Raw genomic sequence first — 10,000 nt, forward strand, 5'->3', positions numbered from 1 at the left:
CTACATAGCACTACCCACGAATATTTGTCTCTTTCTTTCTTTCTTTCTTTCTTTCTTTCTTTCTTTCTTTCTTTCTTTCTTTCTTTCTTTCTTTCTTTCTTTCTTTCTTTCTTTCTTTCTTTCTTTCTTTCTTTCTTTCGTTCTTTCGTTTGTTCGCTCTGTCTTTCATTCTTTCCTTCTCCCTCTCTCCTTCTCTCTTTCTCTCTCTCTCTCTCTCTCTCTCTCTCTCTCTCTCTCTCTCTCTCTCTCTCTTTCTGTCTCTACCCGTGCTGTCCTCTGACCCTCGTCTCCTACCCTCAGGTGCTGAATCCAAAGAAGAAAGGCAAGAAGAAGAAGTATGTGAACTCCGGCACGGTGAGTAGTAGGTATATAGCGTACAATCCGCCGCTGCAGGGGCGGAACTATAGACGGGGCGAGCAGGGCATTTCCCCCTGGGCCCAGGGCTCTTCCATATCGGTGGAGGGGGCCCTATTTTGACCTTGGCAGGCTGTATAGGGGGGCCTATCAGTGTTTTGACCTGGGGCCCTGTGTGCAATCGTGGGGCTCTGTGTGCAATAACCACTGTTATATCATACGCAGTGTGCCACTCAGCGCGCCGCGTACTGTATCCATTCCGTATCCGTGCCAACGAGCCTTTGAAGTGTTCCCTGCCTCTGTCTGGTCTCGTCTGGTCTTGGACACCCTCGTCTGGCTGCCTGCCTGCCACTGTATCCCTCCTCTCAACCCCTGTTGTCCCGTCTTTCATTCGACCGCTTCCTCTCCTCTCATTTCCCATTTCTTGCCTCTCATTACTCCGTGTTTGGCTGCCTTTCGTCTTCTGTCGTTTCTTGCATCTCGTCCCCAGTTGCTTTTCTCTCATCCCCTGTTTTCCTGTCTGTCATCCTGTTTATTTTTCTTTCATCCCCCATTTTTTCCCCTCCTCTCATCCCTCCTGTTGTCCTGCTGCCTCTCATCTCTCATCACCTGTTCCCTGATCCTCTTTTTCCCGTCTCTCATCCTCTGTTACTCTCTTCTCATCCCCTTCTCCCCTCTCATCCCCTGTTCCTCTCTTCTCATCCAGTTTGTTTCTTCTCATCCCCTGTTTTTCTCCTCTCATCCTTTCTTCTCTCCTCTCATGACATGTTTCTCTCTTTTAATCCCCCTGTTTTCCTTCCTTTCTCCCCATTTCTGTCTCTCATCCCCTGTTCCCTGCTTACCCCGTCTCTCCTCTCTCATCCCTTCATTTCACATTTCATTACCCTTTTCTCTCTTCTCATCTCTTTCCTGCTTCTCATCCCCTGTTTCTCCTCCTTTTCCCATCCCCTCATCCCTTCTTTTCCTGTTTCTCATCCCTCCTGTTGCCGCTCATCTCTCGTCTCCTATTCCCTTCTCCTCATCCTCTGTTTTCCTGTCTCTCATCCCCTGTTACCCTTTTCTCATCCCATGTTTCTCTTTTCTCTTTTTCTCTCATCTCCTCCCCTGTTCCCTGCATCCGTTTTGTCTCTCATCCCCTGTTCCTCTCTTCTCATCCTGTCCGTTTCTTCTCATTCCCTCTTTCTCTTGTTTTCATCCCCTGTTCCCTACTTTTCACCCTGTTCCTCTCTTCTCATCCCCTGTGTCTCTTCTCTCATCTCCTTCTTCTCTCCTCTCATCCCCTGTGTCTCTTCTCTCATCTCCTTATTCTCTTCTTTCATCCCCTGTTTCTTTCCTCTCATCCCCTGTGTCTCTTCTCTCATCTCCTTCTCTTCTCTCATCCCCTGTTTCTGTCTTCTCATCCCCTGTGTCTCTGCTCCCTTCTTATTTCCTCTCACCCCCTGTGTCTCTTTTTTCATCTCCTTCTTCTCTCCTCTCATCCCCTGTTTCTTTCCTCTCATCCCCTTTGTCTCTTCTTTTATCTCCTTCTTCTGTCCTCTCATCCGTTGTGTCTTTTCTCTCTCTCCTTCTTCTCTCCTCTCCTCCACTGTTTCTTTTCTCTCATTCTGTTTTTCCCCTCTCCTCCACTGTTTCTTTTCTCTCATTCAATTTTTCCCCTCTCATCCTCTCTTTTCCTGCCTCTTACCTCCTGCCTTCCTGGCCCCTCATCACTCATCCGTCTTCTGTTCCTGTGTTTGTCCCAAGGTGACACTGCTGTCCTTCAAAGTGGAGTCGGAGTACACATTTGTGGACTACATCCGGGGAGGGTAAGCAACCGTGTATTAATTGGACACATTTACATTTTTCCTTTTGTTTGTTTGTTTGTTTGTTTGTTTGTTTGTTTTACTATATGTTTGTAGGTTGATTTCTTGTCTGTTTTAGGGTGTTGGTCCTCAGAAATAAAATTTGTTCAGGAAAAGAATTTATAGTTTTCATGATTTTATATATTTGTTTGTTTGTTGATTTCACGTTTGCTATGACGTATGTGGACTCCAGTGAGAGTAGCAAATGTTTGCTGCACCCACTTATGGGGATCGAAATAAAATCCTTAATCTGTTCCCCTGTTCTTTCCCTTGGTTACTCTGTCACTCCCTGACTCTGTTAAGGTTGCTCTCAGAGTTAGTCTGAGCTAGAGCTAGTGATTTCCTAGCCTTCAAAGTTTGTGTGAAGTGGGGTGAGAAGAAACCACCAGCCAAAGTTGTTTCCCGGCTTTCTAGCCAGAGTCCCTGTCAAAGTAACAGAGGTTTTTCCAACAGCCTGGCTCTGGTGTAAACAAGACAAGAAAATCCCTGAAAAAGTCATGACCAGAGGATGGGTATCCAAACCTCTGTATTTGTTTTTCTTTCTTTATAAATGTGTCTCAAAAACAATGGCTGTGTGGGACTGGTCAACTCCAGACAGAAGTTCATGAATCAGAAATCCACAAAGTTTTCCCTAAAGATAGAATCTCTCTCTCTCTCTCTCTCTCTCTCTCTCTCTCTCTCTCTCTCTCTCTCTCTCTCTCTCTCTCTCTCTCTCTCTCTGTATTTATTGTCTTTGCACAGTATTTGCCCAATATGGTGGTTGCTTTAATCGTGTTTCCCACTCTTTGTCTCCTGTTAGAACTCAGCTCAATTTCACGGTTGCCATTGACTTCACTGCATCCAATGGTGAGTTAACTTCTGAAACTAAGTCATCATTAACACCGCCACCAAATCATTACCAGATATCAATTACAAAATGACATTTAATTACGTATGAAGTCATTAATATCCCCTTGTCCTTCTAGCTCTTTAATGTCATCTCCATTGCAATGAGGAACGAAGGCTGATGTGTAGTTTAATGAAACTGATCCCAAGTGATGTAGAACTGCATCTCTGGGGTGTTTTTGTGCCCATGGCTAAACTGAGAATAGCACTGCTGTTTCTTTCGGCCATTTTGTGTTTCATGCAGACCTATAATTCACCACCATTTTCCTCTTTACTCAACGAAAATACCAACCCTTCTGTACTTAATCAACTCTCTTGCAGATTTTCTTTCCTGTTCTGTCTTTTTATGCTATAGACTGTGATTCATAACTAATGCACAATGATACAGTAATTATAGACGTCCTTGCTAATGTATAAATGTTTGCTATTAAACAGCAAGAGCAAGGTATGGATAATGGTAGATGGAGACAGCTGTGCCATTCAATCTGTAGGGTTGAGAGAAGAAAAGTTTTCCTTGCTACATATGAGCCAAGAAAGAGCACAGCAGGATAATTCTATAAATGCACATACAGTGCTTTTTATCAATAGCTGCTGTTAAGCCTACAGTAATGGCACTTGTTGCTATGGGATCGACCGAGGCAACCCTTGGTTATTTTTGGTGTGCATTTTTCAAAGGGTCCCCATGCAGACGAAGGAAGTATTCAGAAAGCAAATCGGGTGGAGGTTGTTACAGTAGGTCCACCATCGTGCTCTAATGCAGTGTTTCTTAACCTTTTTTTCTTAAAGCACACCCTTACCCACTCCCAAGACTATTACCGCACCCCTAACCCAAATTCCTACATTTGTGTACGCACTAAAGATTATTTCAGTGATTAATTACGATGATTCTTACTTACTTACTTATTTAGGCCTTTAAATTCCCATAGGAACATAGGCCATTGACAATGATTCTTGCTTGAGAAATTAGTCAATACCTTTATGAATTTACATGGGGACCAAAACATGTTAGAATTTGGTTTTGCAAGCAGAATTTTGGTCACAACCTCAACACAAACTAAATTCTGCGCACCCCCTGAAATCTCTGGCGCACGTCCAGGGGGTGCCCGCACCCCAGGTTAATAACCACTGGTCTAATGGAAGTAAACCTCATAAGTGCACCACAAAATCACGCTGAAAGAGCATTTTACCCGCTGCACTGGAAATAGATAATCTAAAATGTGATAATGCATGATAGGAACATTGACAATGAGCACTTTTTAAAAAATCTGCATAGCCTTCAAAACAGATCGTGACATTTTTTTTTACCTTGCACTTACATTGAACATTATGCCCCGTGTACACCAGGTGCTACCTACATGACCCAGGTACTGTAGCTGGGGTGGCTGAAGAAGTTCCGCCATGAATTTGCTTTATTCGCTCTGGACGTGGCACTGACATGTTTGATTCAGTTAATCACATAACGGCTCTGTCTTGACAACCCTGGGACATTCGTCGATATGAACGTTCCAATTGGCTTTCACCAAACCGCGTCATATCGATTCGCTTCACGATTAGCTTGAGTTTAGTCGTCAAAATTCGCTCTGGTCGCTCAGTTGGCTTCGCTCCTGGCAAATTCGCTCTGGCAGCTTTATTCGCCTTCCCTCCATAGAGAAATAATGACTTCCACCGCTCAGGTCGCGTTGTTCGCACTTGGTGTACACGGTGCATTATAGAAGTATTTTCTCAACTTATCCATTCTTTCATAATAAATTGACCCTCACCCCGTAATCCCCTATTCTGCTGTGTTCTCTTCCACCCAGAGAGGGTAAACTGTGACAACTCTGCAATCATGTCATTGACCCTCAGGCCAATTCATACCTTGACATCTGACCCTTGGCATGTGAAAAAAAGGGTTGGCCAAGCAAGTCCAATCTCCAGGGTTATTTCACCAGGGATACCTTTTTATTCCCATATCAGAATCAGAACTGAAAAGACTTTAAATTAAAGAGACAAAAACATCCTTCAAGCTCCAAAAGTCCACTTACCTGCTATGACTCAACTGTTTTTGACTCTCTAACAAAGACTTAACACATTTTTTTTTTTATATAATTGTGTTTATTGATTTTTTGAAAAGAATTACATAAAAGTCACATAAATGTCCTCACATTTTGCATCGTTTTCCAACATGGTAATACAAATAAACAAAATCTCCCAATCCCTCCCCCCTCCCTCCCTCCCAAAATAGGACTACAGATTCCACGATACATTCCACAATGTGAATCATGTAAGATTAAATAAAATAATAATACTAATGATGATAATAATAATGATAGTAATAACAATAATATCACTGCCACTATTACTAACAGCAACAATAATAATAATAGCCATCATTGTCATTAAAACAAATCAAAACAAAACAAAAAGAAAGAGAGAAAGAAAAAGGGAATAGGGGGTGAGGTGGGCTGGCGTTGTGTTTGTATATGTATATGTGTGTGCGTATGTGTGTGTGTGTGTGTGTGTGTGTGTGTGTGTGTGTTGGGGGGTGGGGGGGGTGGGGGTGCCGCTGCTGTTACCTTGAATCTCAATTATGAAATAGAGAGGATAGGTGCATTATTACTCTACATCAAGAGGTTCTTGTAGTGAGTCGTAGTAGTCCCAAAAAGGCCTCCAGGTTTTAACAAAAGCTTGTGTAGATCCCTTGATTGTATACTTAATGCGCTCCAACTTCAAAAAGTACAACACCTCCTTGATCCAATGCACAAAGGAGGGTGGTGCCTGTTGCTTCCATTTCAAAAGAATCAAACGTCTCGCAAGAAGTGTAGAGAAAGCTATGATGACATAGGCTTTGTTTGGTAAAAGGTCTCTACATTCCTCTGGTATGAGTCCAAAAACAGCACTAATAGGATTGGGGTTAAACTGTGTACCAAACATCTCACTAAATGCTTTGAAAATATCTTGCCAAAAAGAAGAAAGTTTTTGACATAGCCAAAACATATGTATCAAATCTGCTGGTTGACCTCTACATCTGGGACAAAATGGTTCAACGTTAGGGTAAATTCTTGCCAGTCTGGCCTGGGTTAAATGAACCCTGTGCACCACTTTAAGTTGTATCAGCCCATGTAATGCAGATGTAGATGATGTGTGTATTAGGTCCAAAACTGACTCCCAGTCATCTTTTGTCATGGTCACTCCCAAATCATTGTCCCAAGCCCTTTTCAAATGTTCTGTTGAATGGGGATTGATGTTGTTAATATGCCCATACATTCTTGCTATTAATCCTTTGGCGTTTGAATTCAGCCAAAATATGGAGTCATACTGAGTCTCAGGTGGTTTCTCAGGAAATGATGTAAATGTCTTCTTCACAAAACTTCTGATTTGGAGGTAGCGAAAGAAATGTGTTTTAGGTAAATCATAAGTCTCGGCTAGCTGAGCAAAAGATATAAATATATTATCTTTGTACAGGTTATTGATTGTTTTGATCCCCTTATTGAACCATAAATTAAATGTAGTGTCTGTACAAGATGGTGTAAACATATGATTTGATGTAATAGGGGAAAGAGAGGAAGCTGCCTGGAACCCAAAATGTCTTCTGAATTGTGCCCAAATTCGTAGTGAGTTATTAACTATTACATTTGAGCTCAAATTACAGCCAAGCAGAGGTAGACTAGAGAAAACTAGTGAGGAAAGTGTGGGACATGATGCAAGTTCAAGTTGCACCCAATCTGCTCGGTCAGTCATAGGTGTGTCCTCTACCCAGTGGATTAGCTTCTGAATATTACATGCCCAATAATAGAACATAAAATTAGGTAATGCCAGTCCCCCTGTACTCTTTGATCTCTGGAGCATGGTTTTGCTAATTCGGCTGGATTTATTTCCCCAAATAAAAGGTATAATGGATTTATCTAGCGTTTTAAAAAAAGATTTTTTAATTAGAATGGGGATATTTTGGAACAAGTACAGAAATTTTGGCAGTATTATCATTTTTATTAAACTAACTCGTCCAGCTAATGATAATGGTAATGAGGTCCAGCGCATCATGTCCTGTTTACACTTTTTAAGGAGAGAGGTGAAATTCCTTGTGAAAGTGGTTGACAAGTTGAGTGTGACTTCAATACCTAGGTATCTGAAGTGCTCTTGTACCATTCTAAAGGGGAACAGTGTAGGAGGTAGTGCAGCTGCTGCAGAGTTGAGAGGTAGAAGTTCACTCTTTTGAAAATTTACTTTATATCCAGATATTTCACCAAAACCATTCAGAGTATCCAAAATAGAGGGGAGTGATGATTCTGGGTCAGATACATATAAAAGCAGATCATCCGCATATAAAGACACTTTATACTCTTGTCCCTTCCGCTTCACACCTTTAAAGTCCTTATGAAGTCGTAGAGCTATTGCTAAGGGCTCAATAGCCAATGCAAATAAAAGCGGGGAAAGGGGGCAGCCTTGTCTGGTCCCTCTTCCAAGGTTAAAGTAACAAGACTGTATGTTATTGGAAACAACAGATGCTAGAGGTGAAGAGTAAAGCAACTTAATCCAGGATATAAATCCGTCCCCAACACCAAACTTCTTAAGTGTGAAGAATAGGTATGCAAATTCCACGCGGTCAAAGGCCTTCTCCGCGTCCAGAGAAATAACTACCTCAGGGCACTTTGATCCGACTGAGTGAATGATATTAAATAGTTTTCTTAAATTGGAGTATGAATGTCTTCCTAAGACAAAGCCTGTTTGGTCAGGTGAAACCACATCAGGGACGACACTTTCTAACCTCTTTGCCAAAACCTTAGAAAGTACTTTGAAATCTACATTAAGCAAAGAGATAGGTCTGTAGGATGTGCACAGCAATGGATCTTTGTCTTTTTTTGCCAACAGTGTAATGGACGCCTGCCTCAGGGTTGTAGGTAAACTCCCTGTGGAAAGGGCCTCACTATACATTGCTTGTAAAATTGGTGCCAACTGGTGGGGAAACTTTTTATAAAATTCAACTGTGAATCCGTCAGGACCAGGGGACTTGTTGTTTTGCATTGATTTGATGGCTGTAATTATCTCAGAGATTGAGATATCTGCATTCAGTTTTTCATTTTGTTCCTCTGACACAGTTGGGACGGTAATGTTTTCAAAGAAGGTGTTCAAAAGTGTATCGTTGCTACATTCTGACGTATAAAGGTCAACATAGAAGTCCTGAAATGCTTTATTTATATCGTTATGATCTGTCAGGATCTCTCCTGTGTGTGATTGGATCTTTGTGATGTAATGTGTTGCAGCTGCCTGTCTGGCTTGACGTGCTAATAATCTACTCGCCTTATCCCCATGTTCATAAACATTGTGCCTGGATTTCAGAATAAGACGTGCAGCCTCTTCAGTGGAAAGAAGATTATATTCAGATTGGAGCCTCAACCGTTCCTTATAAAGATCTGAGTTTGGGGAGTGAGCATATATTGAGTCAATGTCAAGGATGCGCTGTGAAATCTCTGTCATTTTGAAACTTTTTTCTTTTTTGACTCTAGCCGCATATGCTATGATTTGCCCTCGTATGTAGGCTTTCAGCGTTTCCCACAATGTGGCTTGAGAGATCTCAGGGGAGGTATTAGTTTCTAGAAAAAACTGAATTTGATTTGATATTAATTCTACAAATATGTCATCTGATAATAGTAGGGGATTCAGTCTCCAAATCCTGTTAATGGGTGGCCGATTAGGGATGTTCAAGTCTAGCACAACAGCGCCATGGTCAGAGATAACAATACTATTATATGAAATTGCCTTGACCTTAGGCAGCAACCTGTTATCTAGTAGGAAATAATCAATACGTGAATAGGTGTGGTGTACATTAGAAAAAAAAGAATATGCTCTGGTCTGAGGAAACTTAAACCTCCATACATCACACAGGCCACACTGATTCATGAAATGTTTTACTACTCCAGGAGATCTAGAAGGATTTTGGGTCGTTTTGGATGATCTATCCAAGTTGACCTCCAGAACAAGATTCAGGTCCCCACCTACTAAAAGAAAATGAGTGTCCATATTAGGTATTAAGGAAAACATTTTCTCAAAAAAATGTGGATCATCAAAGTTGGGTGCATATATGTTAACCAGGACCACTGGATTGGAAAAAAGTTGTCCAACTACAATGACATATCGGCCGTTTGGGTCTTTAATTACTTGTTTAGACTCAAAGGAGATGCCTTTATTTATTAAAATGACTGTACCTCTAGCTTTGGCATTAAATGTGCTGTGGAATACATGACCAACCCAGTGTTGTTTCAACCAAGCAATATTGTTATTACAAAGATGTGTTTCTTGTAAAAATGCGATGTCGACCTTCAACTGTTGGAGATGAGACATGACTCTCCGTCTCTTAGTCGCGTTGTTAACACCTTTCACATTCCAGGATATGAATTTAACAGGGTTATTCATCATAACCTTAGAAGCTGTATTAGTAGTCATTGTGACTTAAAGTGAGAATGTGAGAGAGGTAGCGGCAGCAGCGGGGGAAAGGGGAGGAGATGTGTAGTGGTGTGCATAAAGGTAGGAAAGGGGAGGGGAAGAGAGAGGAAAAAAAAAAAATGTACCTGTAAGTCCTAAACCCATACCAAATACCCTTACACACTTGTGCTTACTTCTAACCTCTTACTCTTGTGCTTACTTCTAACTTGCACTCTTAACACTGTTAACTCTGTCTGTCTGAAAAGGAGGGAACATTTTAATTATAATAAACCATTGCCTTTTATCCATGTAAACATTTGTCACATTGACCCTTACTATAGCCTACGTCACACTCGTAAATGTGAAAGAGAACCAAAGAATAGAAAGGAAAATAATAAATTGAAAAGGAGAGCTGGGGGAAACAAAAAAAAAACAAAACAAAAAAAAGTTCAGTGATGAAGTCAACAGTCCCGTGATAAGCAGCTGGTTATGACTGTTAGGCATATCATCTTTCATATTGT

General features: G+C 41.4%; 1 protein-coding gene across 1 annotated transcript in view; it reads left to right on the plus strand.

Moving 5' to 3' along the window:
- LOC134462990 (copine-9-like) overlaps nucleotides 1–10,000 on the plus strand; it is a 172,182-nt gene that overhangs the window by 124,986 nt on the left and 37,196 nt on the right. Inside the window, exons 13-15 of the mRNA XM_063216250.1 lie at nucleotides 301–354; nucleotides 2,098–2,159; nucleotides 2,995–3,041. Of these exons, the coding sequence (XP_063072320.1) occupies nucleotides 301–354; nucleotides 2,098–2,159; nucleotides 2,995–3,041 (163 nt within the window). The remainder of the gene's footprint in view (nucleotides 1–300; nucleotides 355–2,097; nucleotides 2,160–2,994; nucleotides 3,042–10,000) is intronic.

The sequence above is a fragment of the Engraulis encrasicolus genome, chromosome 14, assembly GCF_034702125.1.
Source record: "Engraulis encrasicolus isolate BLACKSEA-1 chromosome 14, IST_EnEncr_1.0, whole genome shotgun sequence".
In the NCBI taxonomy this organism is placed as follows: Eukaryota; Metazoa; Chordata; class Actinopteri; order Clupeiformes; family Engraulidae; genus Engraulis; species Engraulis encrasicolus.